We start from the raw sequence: 18,795 nt of genomic DNA on the forward strand, positions 1-18,795 counted from the left end.
AAATTGGCACAATCTGTTCCTTAAAGTAAGTGTTGCCGCTCAAATTCTGTACTCCAACTATAAGGATATAGTCTTCTTTGAAATAGGCATTGTATCTGGCCTTTTTTTGGCTCATGCCATTTCCTAAGGTAATGCCTTCACCAATTATTGCCAATGAATAAGGGAGTTCTGCCCAAGGTAAGCTTTTGAAAATCCATATCGTATATCTTCATGTGACAGACAGCTTCCAGTTCTACCTTCGAGGTGTTACAGCCAATTGCTGATCACCTGTATGCAAATCCCTAGAGCTTCCAGCAAATGAGAGGCTATGGGGGGGAGGGTAGAAGAGGAAGAACCAAGTTGTCATTTAGGGCTCATCTAGCTATACAGAGAAGTAAAGACAGGACAGGGATAGCACTAGGCAGGTTAGTTATCTTAAGAAAGCAATAGGTTAGGGATGGTTAAGAGAATAAAGGCAGAATCTTGAGACACCAGCTAACCTTATCTTTAGGGGCTGAGTCAAGGGTGACCAGACTGGGAAAGTTCAGGGACCAAATCAATAAGATGCTTCCAGTACTGCTAAATTCTTGATTCAGGCTGGTTATGTACCTTTATGTTGAATAAGGTGCTGGGAATCAGTTTCACTATGTTGGTTTTATTTGGTAAAAAGCTATTGCCATGTTTATACTAGGGGATGTTATATAAAAAGGGTATGACAGTACCTTGCACTGGGACAGTTTCTGCTGCTCAGAAACACATCTTTTGACTTTAGCTTTGACCGTTTTTGTTAGTGTTTCTGACAGAAGGTCCAATTAGGTAACTGAATTGTTTGCTAATCCAAAACTTCAATGCATGTCACTGCTTCCTATCAGGCTATTGTGTGATTTCCTGATGGAGCCTATTACTCATAAATAAAATCATATAAAGATATTCCCAATATATTTTCTTCAAAGCATTTAACATTTCCTGATAATGGATAAAACCCAGATACATTTAGCTTGCTTTCTCTAACACAGGAAGCTTGATGACCATTTTTTGGTGCAAAGTCCTTTAAGTTACCTAGTTTGATGTAGTAGTTAGACCATCTGACAAGGTTATGGAGACCTGGGATCAAATCCCTAGCTCACAAAATAACTGAGTCAGTCACCCGCTCTTAGGTCACTCTACTATGAGAGTAGTTCAGATGAAACTAGGAAAGGAAAACTTGTGTATGTAGGACTGAGCTCCTCAGAGGAAGTGAGGGACAACAGAAGTTAAACAACAGATATTAAATAGACTCACCTCAACCTCTTTCTCAGTGAGTGGAGGAGAACTGCAGCAAAAAGAGAAATAAAATTATAGAACGAAATTTGGCAGCATCTGAAGGTCAGAAAGATTCAACATACTCAGTGCTCCTGAACTTTAATTGCAATTTGTTCAAGACCATGAATAGTATATTTGAAAAACACCCAGTTATTTGTTTTTCCTTAGAATCATAGAATCATAGAGATGGAAGGAACCTCATGGGTTATCTAGTCATAGTGCAGGGGTTCCCTACACTATGCAGGACACTCACAACCCAATCGCTCATCTACTGTAACCCGCCACCTCTTTGCCTTCACAGACTTAGCCTCTCCGTCAGATGGCTATCTAGCCTCTGTTTAAAAATTTCCAAAGATGGAGAATCCACCACCTCCTGAGGAAGCTTGTTCCACTGAGAAACCGCTCTGTCAGGAACTTCTTCTGGATGTTCAGATGGAATTTCTTTTGAATTAATTTCATCCCATTTGTTCTGGTCAGTCCTCTGGGGCAAGAGAGAACAATTCTGCTCCATCCTCCATATGACACCCTTTTAAATATTGGTTATCAGATCCCCTATAAGTTGTCTCCTCTCTAGGCTAAACAGACCAAGCTCCCCCAACCTTTCTTCATACGTCTTGGTTTCCAACCCCCTCACCATATTTGTTGGCCACCTCTGGACATGTTCCAGTTTGTCAACATCCCTCTTCAATTGGGGTGCTCAAAACTGAACACAATACTCCGTGAGGCTGAACCAGAGCAGAGTAAAGTGGTACTATCACCTCCCGTGATCTGGACACGATACTCTGTTTGATACAGCCCAAAATCCCATTTGCCTTTTTAGCCACTGAGTCATACTGCTGACTCATGTTCAATGTATGGTCTACTAAGACTCCTAGATCCTTTTCGCACATGCTACTGCCAAGATAAGTCTCCCCCATCTTATATTGGTGCATTTGGGTTTTCTTACAAAATGCAGAACTGTCCCTATTTGTCCCTATTGAACTTCATTTTATTCAGTTTAGCCCACTTCTCGAGCCTATCAAGACCATCCTGCATTCCGTTGCTGTCTTCGGTTGTGTTTGCTACCCCTCCCAGTTTAGTATCATCTGCAAATTTAATAAGTATCCCCTCTAATCCCTCATCCAAATCATTTATAAATATGTTGAACAACACAGGCCCCAGGACAGATCGTTGGAGTACTCCACTTGTGACTCTTCTCCAAGAGGATGCTGAACCATTAACAAGTACCCTCTGGATACGATTTGTCAGCCAGTTATTGATCCACCTGACAGAATTAGGATCCATGAGACCTGAGATCTAATCTAACCATAATCAACAATCTTCAAAAGGGAAGATGACATGAATACAAGATGTCAAGTTTGTTGGCAGAGTAATTAACACATCAATGGTGCACAACCTGATTAAAGAGTAGATAAAGGTTCATTTAGGAATTAATATACTTGATGGAAAAGAGGACAGGCAGAGATAGGTTCCTAACTAGATCTCTAGCTAAGAGTTAGTAGACTGATTGTGATACTTCTGAGGAGAAAGAAGAAATTGCCCTAAGAGTAGCAATCTGGAAACAGGCAAGGAATGGCAATAGGAGAGAAGGTGTTGACCTCTCAATCCTATCTAATCGTCTTCTTGCTGCCCCCTGCAGGGTCTTCGCTTCTTCTTTGTACAACAGATATTGCCAGTTTCTGTCCAGGGCCCATTCTGAACCCAAGGGTTAATGCATCTTCAATGCACCTTAGAAGTAGATTTTCCTGTTCTGCACAGGAAAATCCAGCTGCAAAAGCACACTGAAAGTGCATTATCTTCCATGTGCAGAATTAATCCAGGTTTCACTTTCCCCCTTTCCACAGCCTCCACCTAGGAAACTCCAGCCCAGCAGTGTGGTGCTGCATGCTAGGCAACTTGCATGGCAGGCTGATTAGCTGTTTTAGCAAAGAAATATCATATGGAATAATTTGGATACTGTGACACAGTTTACTAATTTGCCACTAATTTACCTTTTTTATATATCTGCACTCTCATGATTCTTGTTCCATTTTGTCTTGAATAAATCTTTGTTGGTCTTAGAGGTGCTAGTGGAGTCAATTTTTGTTATATAGATGATGATTAGCCTCCCAAGACCTCAACCACTGTTTGTTTAATGTTAATTTATTGTTTCAATGCTGGGCTATGTAAACATCACTAAAGCTCTTTCATTTCCTGTATTGCTGTGAAAGTTAAAAGCTTCTGGAAAGTAGGCAAGTTTAAAATACTGCAACTATTGTTACAACTCCACACAAAACAATAATAAAGTGAACAGGAAATATAACTTCCTTAATTTGGCCACGGAGACTTTACCAAATGTAGTCAGGATGCAAGGTCATTTATGTTCAGATTCAGTTGACTTTTTTCCTTTCAAAGATGTTTTCAACAGCCCAAACTTTAAAAACACACATAATGACAGTAGACAGATAAATCATAGCAAGAACTATATACCTTCCCATTATGAAAAAAGGGCAAAACCTTTTCTGTATTTTGACTTACTCATGAGATCAAAAGCAGACACAAATCTTTTACACTTTGCAGTCTCCATTTAATAGAATAGAACCATCATACATTGTCAAGTACCAGTGCAAGTACTATCATAAGGAAGTATCACCTTCCTGGAAGAGATGTATGAACACGGAGTTTTCGTAAGAGTGCATCAGGAATATTGGGCATGACATCAAAGTTATTCTCTGCAGCCTCCTCTTCCTCCTCATCTTCCTCTAAAAAGGATGGTGAAGACCCTGAAAATGTCATAATGTTTTTGTTATTAATACTTTTATGTAACAACATTGAGGACCATTGAACAATTAAATACATTAAACATATTACTAAATGTTTCATACAATTCCAACAAAAGGGGGGGGGGGGAGACAAGAAGGATTTTCCATATTCTGCTTAAGAAACAAACAGATGGTAAAATTCAATGACCAGGTCACAGTCACCATTACCTTGTGATTAAAAAAATGAAATTTAGCTTTAGTGACTTCAACAATAATTTGACGCCAGACTTTATATATGGTGTCTATGAATTAGGCACTTTATAAATAATTATATATGTGCAAATTTGATTAAAATAAAACCTGACTGAAAATTTAATTAGGATCAGGATACAAAACAACTAATATTTAAGAACTTCATCTTAATTTGCTTGCTGATCATACAGTCATGTAATAGCAGAGTTGGAAGGGACCTCCTCAATCATCTAGTCCAACCCCCTGCACAATGCAGGACACTCACAACCCGACAGATGAGGGAGTCATTTTTTATTTTTTATTTATAAATATAGGTGGATACAAAATATAGCTGTTTCTTCAAGTAATACACAACACATATCTAAAAATTGATTCAGTGAGCCACATGGGCTATCAAATATATAATGATTCATAATTATGCGAGACAAGCAGAGTATGAATGTAACTTACCAGTTAAGGATGGGCACAAACCTAAAAAAAACAGTTAGATTTGGGGTGGCCCCCAAACCTAACCCCAAACCAAGCCCAAAGGCCCTCGCCTGAACTGAGCTGGTATGGCAAGTTCAGTGCCTCCCTTCTCTGGACTGCAGTGAGCTGTGCCCAGGGGAAATGGAGGTGGATCGCCCAGGAAGGCAGCCATTTAACCTCTCCACTTCAAGGGGGAGAGGGAAACTAATGGGTTTAATGGCTGCGAGCCATTTCAACCTAACAGTGGTACAGGTCCAACTACAGTCCTTTTCATTTTCCCTTGCTTCAAAACTCGCAGACATTTCAGCCTAACAGCTCAGCTGCAGACCCTCTGCCACCCAGTTGAGGATGGTTTAAATTGCCCAAACTGCTGAACAGAACTGGGCAAAAGTCTGGAAAATGTTAGGGGAAGGTACCTTCCCCAAACATCAGGTTAGGGGCTTTAAACTGGCACGAGTTCATGCAGAATTTTGGCTCATGAGCTGGTTTGTGTCTATCCCTATTGCCAAATCTCTGAGCTATACATCTTGATTGGCTTTTCCCATAGATACAAAATGTATTATGAACACATTCCATAAACAATAAAAATATCTCATAGCTATTTCCGTTATTTAATAAATAAGCAATGATTTATAATAACATCCTTACCATTAGTGGCTCTTATATTTGGGAAAGAGCCCTGTCTGCGTCCCAGAGGGCCACCCTGTCGGGGTGGTGTCCGGGTTAGCGGGCCAATCCAGACATGCCCAGTCCAGATTGGGATGGCCCCTGGAGAAGCCTGCTGCACCTGCTCCTGCTGCTCCAGGCCCTTCTCCAGTGGCCGTCGCAAAACCCGGACATCACGGCGACAAGGGGCCTACAGGTGAGACCACCAACCCCAGCCACCATCCTCCCCAACTGGCCTCCTGCCCCACCATCAACCCACCGTTGGCCTGTCCTGGTCCTGGAGGGCCACCCTGTCCAGGTGGTGTCTGGGTCAGCGGGCCGAACCAGATGCGGCCAGCAACTGTCCGGGTTGGGGGCCCAACGATTGGCACCTTGTCTACGGACTGACAAGATTGGCCCTTTGCCCCAGGACTGACCAGTTGGGAGGCACGAAGCGACCTCCCACCCTGCCCACCACCCAACGTGGGCCACCTTCACCTCTCGGCCGCCATCCCCGCACTGGGAAGGTAGGCCCACAGCTCCGAGGTCGGGTGGGAGCCGGCCAGGGAGGGGCCTTCTGCCAGGTGCAGGGAGACCCTTGCCATGTCGCAGACTCGGCGGGGCTGTTCCTGGGTGCTGCAGAAGTGCCGAGGCAGCCAGGGAGGCGGTTGGGCGGGGGGAAGGGCTTCTGCCAGGCCCAGGAACAGCCTTGCAGAAGCCCTGAGGTGGCCGGGGAGCCAGCCAGGTGGGGCGCTGCCAGGCCCACCCCTCTCTGCCCCACAATGATTCCCCGCACCCCCCCATTCACCTCCGCACTCCGCCACTGCTTCCCGCCCCCCAAACAGCCAGCCACCCACCACTCTCTTCCTCCATGACCCCCCTCACCCCCTCTCTCTCTGCCTCTTTCTCTCCCACTTGCTTGCTCTGTTTCTATCTTTCTGCTTTGCTTTCTTTCTTCCTTTCTTCTATCCATCCATCCACCCATCCCTTAATCTCCTTTCTCCCTCTTATGTACCCATTTCTCTTCTGCCTTTCTTTCTCCCATTCTTGCTCCCATCTCTTACTCTCCTTTCTCCCCTTCTCTCTCTCTCTCTCACTTTCTCTCTCTTTCCCTCTCTTTCTCCCTTTCTCTATGCCTTCCTTCCTTCCTTCCCTCCCTCCCGGGCTTCCCCCAACCACCCACTGTCCGCTAGCATCCACTGTATTTTCTCTACAGCGGGCTTAATTTCTAGTTCATTCATAATTCACCAAAATTTAAATACCACACACCAATTGCTCACAGGTAACATGATCTTTAAAATAACCCAATAAAATAACTTTTCTATCATGCAGTAAATGAATATTTAACATATTATTAATGAAGTGGATTAAAAATGCACTTCTCCAAAAGATATGAACAAAATCAGCACCAAATGTACCACATCCCCAACAAATATATCATCATCATCATCATCATCATCATCATCATCATCATCATCATCATCATTATTTCGATTTATTTCCCGCCACTCCCAAATGGCTTGTGGCGGGTTACAGTGTTTTAAAACCCCATTAAAACTCCCATTAAAAGACTTTAAAATATCTTGTACATTCCTATACACAATAACCAGCTTATATTGAGTATGATGTCGCTGATACAACTACTTAAAATTTTTGCCTCAGTCTTGTAGACATAAGTCTGGCAAGCCAATATTCAATAACTATTTGCACTCTTTTGGTCCCATATTTATCTGAAAATCCCAGTTCCATTTGTTATGGTAACTAAAATGTACCTCTATATTTTCAAGCAGATATTCAGAATAAATCCTCTAAATATCTCCTTAAACAATGTTTTAGATTTTAAACCACTATATATTCCAACCAGGATATTTCCAGGCACCACCTGGAGGCTGGCAATCAAAAGTATTAAGCATGTGTCTACTTTGAAAAAATTGAAATGGGGGGGGGGGGGTTCTCCTCCCCAATATAAAGGTGATTTCCTCATAGCTCAAAACTTGTTCATTTCTTCTATAGTGTCCAAACTTTTATCTCTCTATAACTTAGAACAGCCTTTATCAACTTTTTGATATGTGAACATCTACTGGCACGCTCCCCAATGGAAATGATAATGGATGTGATGTCTGTTAGTCCTGTCCCAGGGAGTGTGCCAGTAGATGGAGGCGGCTGTGGGGCGGGCAGCTGAGGCGGCTGCAGAGGCTGGCAAGGCCCGGTGCTGAGTCCCACTTGCTTCGGCCCTGCCAGGACAAAGGAGCTGGAGCTGGGAGCAGGCCCAGGGCAAGCAGCTGAGGCTGGTAAGGCCCAGTGCTGAGCCCCGCTTGCTCTACTGCTGCCAGGAGCAGAGGGGGGAAAATGTGGTTCTCCAGATTAGAATTTGCAATTATTAACCACTACACCACACGGGCTTTCTAATAATAATCTGTGAAAAATTATTTTAAAATTCATGCTTTCTTATCAATGAGAATGGGCAAATCAATAACTGGCCATACATGTGCCATCTCTGTTGTGCCCCCCCCCCCACCTTGTGGAACGGTGTACCTGCGGAGGTCAGGAACACTCCCACTCTCCTGGCTTTCTACAAACTATGCAGAATTGAACAAATGTTTGGACACAGGACACATGTGTACATGTCTGCAAAACACCCACTCATGATTTACACATAACACTGTTCTTCTACTAGGGTTGCCAGCCTCCAGGTGGGGACTGGAGAGCTCCCAGTATTATAATTTGTCTCTAACACGGAGATGAGTTCCCCTGGAGAAAATGGCTGCTTTGGAGGGTGAATCATTTCCTGCTGAGATCCCCCCCTCCAAACACTGCCCTCTCCTTACTCTACCCTCAAATGTCTGGGAATATCCAATTTGGCAACCCTAATCAGTACTCAAACATGTCACATATGAAATAGCCCCCACCTCCCTTTAGCATAAAGCCTTCATTAAAAGAGTTTTCATTAATAGAGCAACTTTCTTAGCAATATCCATAAATACATTTTCCATAGACTTTTACTATGTATCACCTCTTTCCCGTTCAGCAGCTTCACTGAGGTCAGGGAGTTTAAGTCCTACTAAATTTTGATTCCGCATCAATATGTGCTCCTGATGGGAAAAACAAAAATATTTCTTAAGTGTTCAGAAACAGCTTATCTCAGCTATAGTATAAATGAACACAAATGTACTGTCAATATATCGAAGAACAGACGGCAATAAAGCCGTTATAGGGCTTGAGTAACAAAAGTATAATTAATTATGAAAAACGATAATTAACTATGAAAAACATTTGGTATTGCTAACAATCTGAGTTTCTATGAATGACAGCCTTTGTTAACTTGTCCCCATTTTCAACCATTCATTTGTCCAACAAATTTATTTATTCTATTTCTATGCTGCCCTTTCCCAGATGCTCAGTACAATTCATGAGCTTATCTAGGTATCTATGGCTAACCCATTTCATTCCACCTTTAGTATATTTAGGTAAGAAAGCCCAAAATAGATGTTGAGGTACAAAATCCATGGACTGGAAGAGAAATTCTTCAATCTCCAGAATGCAGCAAATTAAAATAGGAAAAGCAGGTAGGGTTTTGTTCCCCATGCCTGAGAATTCCTTAAGAAAAAAAGACCTCCCACCCCACAATTTCAGACACGAAGGGATTGAATATTGATGTCCCCCATCACATTTTTACCAAGCCTACTCATTAATTCCTCAGAGGCTTGGAAAGAATAGGAGTACACAATTTTTCTTCCAGAAAACCATTTTCCTTTGTTGCATTCATTATACTAAATGCATGTTTTCTTTCTATGCCTCCTCCTCTGTCCACCAATCATTGCACTGCTACTGCTGCTCCCAGCCCATTGAAGTGGGGGCAGGGCTGATGCAGATAGGAAGAGAGACACTCTCTCCTTCCTGACAACACGGCCATTTCTATGTTAAGAATTCTACAGGTCTGCAGACAGTTGCATTAAGATAGTGGTTTCTCTCTCTCCCCACAGCTAAGATTCTTCTTCTCCCAATTCCATTTACTGCTGTATCAGGGACAGGGAAAAACTGCTTCTCTTCTACTTAGCACTAGCTTTATTTAGTCAGGTTCTGCCTGACATTTTTTGCCATCTTTCTGTACACAGATCATTCCATTTGCCATATACACAATTCCAAAGTTATTTCAAGATAATTCTTGTGATATGGAGGTGTCCTGCCTTGGGAAAGCAGTATTAGAAGGAGCAAGGAACAGGACACAAGACTGCACGAACTGCAGAAACAAAAGAACATAAGATTTGTTGATATATCCTGAGGAAGGAAAAGAGGTTTTGGATCGGAAGAAGCCTCCTCAGAAAGAAAAGTAGGCTATTTCATTCCCAAATATTACATTGAGATGACAGCACGGTTAATCAGCTGCTTCCTGTTTACATAACACGTACTTTATCTGAGATTGAAATACCTCTGTTCTGAATTTTATATCCACCTTTATACTCTGCATGGTGGAGAGAAAGGGAACTCATTAATTTCTAATGCACTAAAGTCATGCATTTCCTAGGGCTACTTTTTGGAAAACCCAGTACAACAGTTCCAGCTTTGTTCCATTCCAGTTAAAATGCTAAAGCTACACATTTAATAACATTTGAATAGGAAAAAATGCTTTGTTAATGTAGATATTTTTATATGCAGGTAGGTCCAAACAGGGATGCTGAGTTACCACAGGATACGGCCATAGTTCAGAGCTATACAGGGCACTCTGTAATGTATACATTGGGGTGCATTTAAAATAGCTCTCTGAACTGAGAACAGAGACTGAAAATAATCTCTTTTTTTACAAGATATAAGAAATATCTTTTTTAAAGATATAAGAACATGTCTAGTCCTCATGACTGAAAGGATACCATCTGCTTCCCTTTAAGCTTCTCTCTCTAAAGCTATGAGAAATGTATATTTATGTGTGTATGTGTGTGTGTGTGGGGGGGGGGGGGGTTCAAATGATCAAGGCTCTTTCTATACTCCAGGTCATGTTATTTTCCCAAAGACTACAGCCTGCATCCCCTCAGCTTTGCTAATCTGAAATGTCCCAATTCACCCTCCACACTTTCATAGCAAAGCAGCCTCTGGTATAACACAAACACTGTGAACAATCCTGTTTCTACATGGATGTTTTACTCCACTTGGCTTCCTTACAGTAGCACAGTTTTCGGGAGCAACTTCGTGTCATTTCCCCAAAACCAGAGAGCTTACTTGGGTTTTTAAATACTGGCAACTGACGTTTCACTATAAAGGAATAAAGTTGTAAGAATCTATCAAAACAATGTAGTAGGTCCCAACGTCCATGTTCTGAAATATTTCTAGCACTTTTCTCATGAAGTTATAAGGCAAAACATACAGGTCAAACTTTCACCTAATAACTTGTCAAAGAAAGGGTTAGAAACTTACTTTAAAAACAATGAAACCTAGGAACTGGTAGGTTTTCACAATGGATCACTATAACATAACTAGGATCAAAGCCCATTTTGAAAATGGGCTCTTAAAGGGGCAGCAGGCAGGAGGGCTCCCTCAGAGTGTGGTGGCCCAGCTTGGCTGGGATGGCAGGGTCAGCAATGTGCCCATGGCAGAGCATAATTGACTGCTTTCCCCCCTCCCCAGCAGCCAGGAGGCTTGGGAACACAGTGACCCAGCGGGTGAGCAAGGCTGCCTGGACCAGTGCAGCACAGCTGGCCTCCTCCCCCACCTCCCCAGCTTACTTTTTTCCAGCTCTTCCTCCTTCCAAGTGCCTGGAAGTGGCAGGAAGGAGGAGGAGGAGGAGGAGGAGGAGGAGGAGACAGGGAAGACCTGCAATTGGCCCTCAGTGGGCGAATGTCTCTCCCTTTTGGATGCCTGTTTCCCATAACTGTGGTGAGTTTCACTGGGTGCATTGTCCATAAAAAAAATGGGCATTATCAGGGCTACAGATTATGCTATGGCAACCTAACAAGTCCTGGATTTTACCTTCCTGATTTAAAGACAGAAAATGGTAGTTGAAGCAAAGAAAGTGCCAGGAAAACTGCTGAGTGGATCCCTGTTACCAGCACAAATGCTTCTGTATTCACAGCAACAGCTACACAGAGAATCATCTCTCTATGGGAGCAGCCTTATTTTACTAATCAGGTGGGTAGCCATGTTGGTCTAAAGTAGTACAACAAAATCAGAGTCCAGTAGCACTACAGTATGAGCCTGCCATCAATCCACAATTGGTGCAAAAATATAGGATAAAAGGAATGTAGTTCTCACCTCTCTGAGTTTTGTCAATTTCTGCATCCGAACAGGTTGCACTTGTATTTGGAGGTCTTTAAAAGGTGATGACTTAGTCAATGTGTTACTGGATTTATTCATAATGGCAACATTTTTATCATACTCTGATGATTGTCTAAAAGGTGCCTTTTCTATATTATCAGGTTCTACATGATCCCATGATATTGATCGTAGTAGAGGAGGATGTTTACCAGGTGTAGTAAGGTCCGTTTTACAAGCAACTTTTGAATCCTTCAGTAATGATACCAAACCTTTTAGCTTTGGATCTACTGTAGCCATTTCTGGTCCTTGGAAATTGCCTTTAAAAGGGAAATCTTTTTCTTTTGTTATTTTCAAGAATGGTTTTCCAAGTTCATGTTCACAAGTGTTTGCACTGCTATTAAGAGATACTCTGCCAACATTACTAACTGAAGTGCAAGATCTAGACAGATTATCCATAAGTTTATGTGGATCAAAGTTCTCCTTTTGTTCCGACAGATTCTCTTTTGGGTTTTCAACACCAGTTAGACGAGGAATCAGTCTTCCCTGAGAAAGTTTTCTTTGATCATTCTGTTTGTGATCATTTAGTCCTTTTTTAGCACTCTGAAATAAAAGAAAACATATTAAAGAAATTGAAGAGTCTTAAAAAATTCATTTAACAAAACCGATTAGAATGTTGTTTTTTTTAAGGTCAACTTATTAGAAAGATTTATAGCAAACTGCTACTTGACTTCAATAACACATTTAAAAGTAAAAATCGTATAATCAGGTGCATAAAATATTTACCAATGAAGCAATGGACAAATTGTCATATTGTCTACCCTAGTTTCTAAGGACAACATCCCCATATAGAAACCCACAAACCATTTAAATTCCCCAGAGACTGATTCTGAAAGACAGCAGCCATACCAGGCTACTGCCGGTACAGTGATGCAGAACATAAAGCTCTGCAGTTTATTGTGTCCCCACAAGAGACACATTTCAGCACTGGATCCAGTCCAGTGCTGAAATGTATCTCCCTGGGAAACATAGCAGTGGCTGAATGGGGTGTGTGTGTGTGTGGGGGGGGGTTATTTTGCAGGAACACATTCCTATCTTCACGCAAACTAAAAATTAATGCACCAGTTCTCCCCCCCCCCCCAGTGGCGCAGCAGTCACAAAGATGACTGGGGCATTCTTTGACCTGTCTGGGCCATGGTAGAGCCCTGTCTACAGGACAGGGCCTGTTGACCCCTGTAGCGGGCTAAGGGAACTTGGAAGAATCCACATTCCCTTAGCTCGGGGCAACTGAGGGCCCAGTCTGTGGCAGGTCCAGGAAGGGGCCTGCCTGGAGGCTGTCATATAGAAGCAGGGATTTGCCTCGCTTCCATATGGTCGTCCTCTCAGCCTTTTCCATCCATGCAGAATTGGCCAGAACAGCTTCCCTGGTTTGTGCCTCTGTTCAAACACAGTGTGAATTTCTTATCCAGCCATCCAGATACAATATACCAAGGCTATTTTCAAACAGTAAAGACTCCGTGTTGCTTTTGATACTGATGTGAATGCAAAGACATTCACATTAGCAATACAGCTTCCACATGAGGGTCTCCTATGACTTTCTTCTATTAGTTCCACATGGATACCATTTCCCTTGCCTTACTACTAGAGAGCCTTTCACAATACAATTCAGGAATTGGTCAGGCAGTATATTGTTATAGTGCTACAGCAGTTACTGATTTTTTAAGTCCTTAAAAAGACTGCCATGAGGAGGTGAAAGCAGAAAAAGAAGAAGAAGAGTTGGTTCTTATATGCCTGTCCACCCCAATATCAGTGTCACCTCTCTGGCTGCAGCAGGGAAATGATACTATTGTGCACAGGATTTCCTCAGGGCAAGAAAATGCACACCTTTGGTGCTCTTTCAAGGCAGGTTTGGGAACAACCACACTGAGCACAGGGAAAGGAGCACATAATGTTTTGTGAATGCTCCCCCACCCCCCATTGCTCCTGACTGGAAGCCGTGGACTAAAAACCCCATTCAGAAGCAAGTCCTGTCTACATGTTATTTTTTATAACCTTCTCCTATTTAGGAATGCAGTTGCTTTCACTGCTTGTTCAAGGAGGGGAAAACGTATGAGAAAAGAAAAGTCCATCCTTCCTTCCCCTGCCATTTTCTCTCTAGATAGAGTCACCTTTACTCTTTCTGGAGAAACTTAGATATGCCTGCAGTTTCATCCACTTGCAGTTAGCTAAACAGCAATGGAGAAAAGGTTGGGTTTTGCCTTTCAATCACCACACTGCGCCCCATTAAGAAAAGCATGTATTTTAGCAACGAGTTCCCTGTCCACCCCAATATCAGTGTTACCTCTCTGACTCCAGTTAAACTCACATTTCAGAGAATAGTCATGCCTGTTTCTGTGATGCCTTATTTTTTAAAATCTTAATTATGTGCAGAAGCAGAGTTCAGATATTTACTCTTGGGGAAAACTGACAAACCGGATCTTCTGCCAGCACTCAAAGGTTTTTCTAACTGGGGAACTACACAATCCTAGCTCTGCATTCCTCTTGCTGGGGAGGGAATTACAAAAGAGAATTAGTGTCTCTGCCCACCCCCTACAGTCCATGAGCATATACAAAGCGGCTTGATATTGTCCTTCAGGCTCTGCTCTGACTGACCGAAGGTCTCCATGATGTAGAATCATAGAATCATAGAATCATAGAATCATAGAGTTGGAAGGGGCCATACAGGCCATCTAGTCCAACCCCCTGCTCAACGCAGGATTAGCCCTAAGCATCCTAAAGCATCCAAGAAAAGTGTGTATCCAACCTTTGCTTGAAGACTTCCAGTGAGGGGGCGCTCACCACCTCCTTAGGCAGCCTATTCCACTGCTGAACAACTCTGACTGTGAAAAACTTTTTCCTGATATATAGCCTGTGAGGTAAAGGTCTCTCACATCACCTGCTACTTGATTCTTCTGACTGGAGATGTCAGCTTTCTGCATCCCAAATTTATGCTTAACCACTGAGACATCATCTCTCCCCTGTTTGTACCATTCTTTCCTTGCTTGAAATAAACCCATCTTGGGGAAGGGGGAGAACAGATAATGGGCTGGGTGGGCATTTGCTGGGGAGAATTAGTGAAATGTTGGCTAGATTCAGCATTGTGCCTCTATTATTTTTCCCCTGTAAGTGCTTCTACCTCTCAATTGTTATCACAGTCATGATTTTGGGAACATACATTTGCCAAGACAACGTAAGATGTACCTTACTTTTTTCTCAAAACCAGTTCCCTGAAGAGTAGTAACATAGAAATACATGATTTTTAAAGCTGTTACTAAAAACTACCTCTCTGCCTGCCTTCCTTTCTTCCTTCTTACTTCCTGACTTCCTCTATTTCCCCATCTCCTTCCTGTCTCTCTGTCTTTCCCTCTCACTTGCTTCCTGTCTCTCTCCTTTACTTTCTTTCTTTCTCCCTTCTACCCATCCCTTGTTCTCCCCCTCTGCTAGGGCCCACTGTATTTCTTCGACAGCGGGCTTATTTTCTAGTTTGTAAATAAAACAAAAACTACAAGATGTTATATGTCCCTAGTACTCTCTTCTCCAAAGGGATCCAAACCCAGGTATAGACTAGCCGGAACTTTTTACTAATCAGAGATGTAGAAGTATATGTAACTAGTTAACTTCCTCTTACCTGTAGTGGAGACACGGAACCAACAGTAAATGCACATGTATCCGAACCTATAGAATGAAAAACAGGTGATAGTCACAGTAATGTACTTCAATATTATACTTTAATCCCAAACACAGGGCTTTTCTGTGTGAGGTTTTTTCATTGGTTCTGACCCATACTGCTTCAGTTTATCCCCTGATTTCCACATGCATTTTTGTACCTTTTCACTTTGTTTTGTACCCTTTCACTTTGTTTTTGTCCCCCGCCCCCCAACTGTACTTGAGACCACTTTTACCTTGCCTTTTTTTCCTGGATGCTGATTTCAAGTCCCCCTTTTCTTTTTGTGTAATGTTTCTATTTATTTTCTTTGATGACTGGATCATCCAGTCAAACTATTCCCTCTCCTCCCCCCACAGCACTGAAAACAAGTGATTTTGTCTTCCTTTTTTTACACTGCACTAAAATATTGATACATTGCTAGAGCATTGCAACAATAGGCATAGCAGGTCCTCTGAATTTTCAGCTTTTGTTTTTAAAAACAATACATTTCTAGCTCATTTTCTCATAGAGGTATGCCCTTTTCCTTACATTTCTGTGACGGAAGGGGATAGAAATGAAAACTGAGATTTCAGAGAACTTGCTAAAAAGTTCTTGTTATAAAGTTCTAATGATAAGCCAATATTTTAGCGCCCTTTTAAAAGGAGAGTTATACCACTGATGACACAACTAATGAAAACAGACCCATTCCTTGAAAATCCTCATTATTCTAGGCATGTGAAAGAAGATAAACTGATTCCACCATTGTGAAAATGTAGGGGGAGGGGCAGACATGAAGAAAAACTGTGCCCAAACTTATTCTGGTTTTTGTGGATCACTTACCAAGAAAATCAGAAGTAAGTTGAGTGTGCGGAAAAACCCACAGTGATTATATAATCACTACAGACCCAAAACAGAACAATCTCAGTAAAGAAAATAAAGCATATACTTGAAGGGGACTTCTATTTTATCATCTACTTTCCCCCATTTGTCACTCATGATTCCTAAGGAATTTTGTTTGAGAAAGTTTGCTGATTCTATGAACTTAGGCAAATTGTGAGTGGCTGTGCAGAAGGGATTGTGTCAGTGCTTGGCTCTTGTGGCCCTTTCTTGCATGCCCAGGGAAATGCCAATCATCACTGGGATCAGCAAGTGAATTTTTTCCAGGCCAGACTGGCCAGGGATTCGGGGGGGGGGGGAGCATTATCTGGACATGGAATTGGGGTTACTGTGGATAGACAGATAATTTCCTGTCACGTGCAGAGGGTTGGACCAGGTGATCCTGAAGGTCCCTTCCAACTCTATGATTCTATGATTGTAACCCTATTCAAATGAGAGGATCAATTTCATCTATGTAAGAATGATGAGAACTTGCAGTACAGCTCTTACCTGTTGGACTTGGAAGATTGAAAGAGTTGCTCCGAGATGGTGCAGGTGAAACACTGGGACTCAGCGTCGGGGACATACCTATATTATATTGAGAAGGTTTTTTTTATTTTAAGAAAAAGAATTGTTTTCTATGATATGAATTCATAATAGAGAGAGATTTTTTTTTTAAAAGGCCACCATGGCAGTCTTCAGGAGGTGGTTCAGAGGAAGGGTAGAATAGCTTTTAACTATAAAGATTACTACTGACACCTCAGTAGGGGAAGCACTTTGGCACTCCCACTATAGACAGCTCCTGCTGCCACCACCAATGCTCCCTAATGTGCAATATAAGATAGCAGCAAACTGAGCATATATCTCACAGCACCCGCCCAGAAGTGATGCTAACCCCTTGTTATCTTGACAAGCAGGGTACCCCAAACCAACATAGGCATCTAATCTAAACGCTTCATTTAGGATCCGTTATAAAATTAAATGCAAAGTCTATGAAAACATTTGGCACTTCCACAGGAATATTGGATTATCAAATTAAAGATTATCAAGGCTTTTATATAATCTAGAACTATTCAGGGGCAAACTGCATGTGGCATTCTTGCAGTAGTGCACAGGCACTGAAGAAATGGTGCTGAAAAAAGTGGGGGTTGCCATTGCTTTGCATATGTTCTCCCACACCTGCTTTAAGGAAAAGTATGATCACCGTAGGACAAAATATGATCGCCATTATATCAGCACCTGTCTTTTCACCTTACTGGGGCTAAAGCAGTCAGGGAGGTAACACGGTGGGAGAAGAGTTAACCCACTTTCCCTTACTTTGTTTAACATTACAGTATCACTAATGAACTAATTCGAAAATGAGAATTTCCAGTCATCTCCCTCTTACTGGCTACAAAAAATACCCCTGATTTTATACTGTTAGGCAAAATGCCTACAATGTTTTATACAGGACCAGCTTCTCCTCAGAACCTTAAGTGTTCAAATTATGCAGACAGGCTCACATAACATACATCTCAAAATAAACAAGTGACAAAGGTGAGAATAATGTGCAAGTGGACATAGAATGCTAATAATTCTAGACTCCAGAAACAGTGGCACCACTCTAGACTCTGTCTTGTAGTTATGGTTTAAAGCCAAGTTGAAGTGCCAAGCCCCTTGAGCAAATTCCTTAACAAGTTCTCCTCTCAGCCTCAGTTTCTCGCTAGTAAAATGGAGCTCTTACATGCATAAAGAGTTATGAAATGCTTTACATACTGAAAACTTGGCAAGAAGCAGTTACTTCTGAGGAAGAATATTCCTTCCCTCTAGGCAATGACAAAAAGAAAAAACGTACTGGGCCATTTTATTAAGTGTTGTGAGAAAGATAAGGAGCTAAGGGAATATAAGAAGACAGAACATGAAAAGAGGCTGGATGCACATTTAACCAAATGTCAGGAATATGTTAACAATATGTTAGAGCTACTCAGCAATGAAAAATCTGCCTTATATGGTTAAGCAGACAGAACTTTAGAGGAAAGATGGTGGAGCTGGTCAGTGCTCCAGGCTTAGAATATGCTGTTTTAGGGAAAGGCTTGAGGTCCTCCAAGGTCTTTAACTATGAAAGTGACATGAGGCATACCTACCACAAACCCAGAGTTCTGCATAATGAAAGTGGAAAATACATGTGATCACACATATCAAGGAGGACAGAAGGTAGTAGTATTCTGGTATGTAGAGTGGTCAAAATATACTGATTGGAAAGTGTTGTAAACTATTAAAATCACTAGTCACAGATCAGTTGACCATTCACAATAATAAAGATGATTAAGTATGCAGCAATATTAAGGGTTCTTTGACAGAATAGGATGTTATAGAACAGAAGCAATGACAATGCAGACATGTGGAATGAACTACAGAGGTGTTTTTGGTGCAGAGATTTTGATATAACTTAGAAAACACAAGAGGCACCCTGTGAGGTATGTGAGGCTGAAAGAACAATGAGAGAACTGTGACTGGCCCAAAGTCACTCAGCAGCCTTCAAGTAGAAGAGTGGAAAATAGAACCCAGATCTCCAGATCAGAGACCACCACTCTTAACCACCACACCATGTTGCCCACCCTGATT

At 42.0% G+C, this 18,795-nt stretch overlaps 1 protein-coding gene across 9 annotated transcripts in view; it reads right to left on the reverse strand.

Moving 5' to 3' along the window:
- Positions 1–18,795, reverse strand: part of IRAG1 (inositol 1,4,5-triphosphate receptor associated 1) — a 96,764-nt gene that overhangs the window by 25,712 nt on the left and 52,257 nt on the right. For all 9 annotated transcript variants that reach the window (XM_077321803.1, XM_077321806.1, XM_077321797.1 and 6 more), the window contains 6 exons: positions 16,702–16,779; positions 15,298–15,344; positions 11,631–12,233; positions 8,401–8,479; positions 3,914–4,043; positions 1,261–1,291 (listed from right to left, as the gene is read on the reverse strand). In XM_077321803.1, the coding sequence (XP_077177918.1) occupies positions 1,261–1,291; positions 3,914–4,043; positions 8,401–8,479; positions 11,631–12,233; positions 15,298–15,344; positions 16,702–16,779 (968 nt within the window). The remainder of the gene's footprint in view (positions 1–1,260; positions 1,292–3,913; positions 4,044–8,400; positions 8,480–11,630; positions 12,234–15,297; positions 15,345–16,701; positions 16,780–18,795) is intronic.

This window comes from Paroedura picta, chromosome 2 (assembly GCF_049243985.1).
Source record: "Paroedura picta isolate Pp20150507F chromosome 2, Ppicta_v3.0, whole genome shotgun sequence".
In the NCBI taxonomy this organism is placed as follows: Eukaryota; Metazoa; Chordata; class Lepidosauria; order Squamata; family Gekkonidae; genus Paroedura; species Paroedura picta.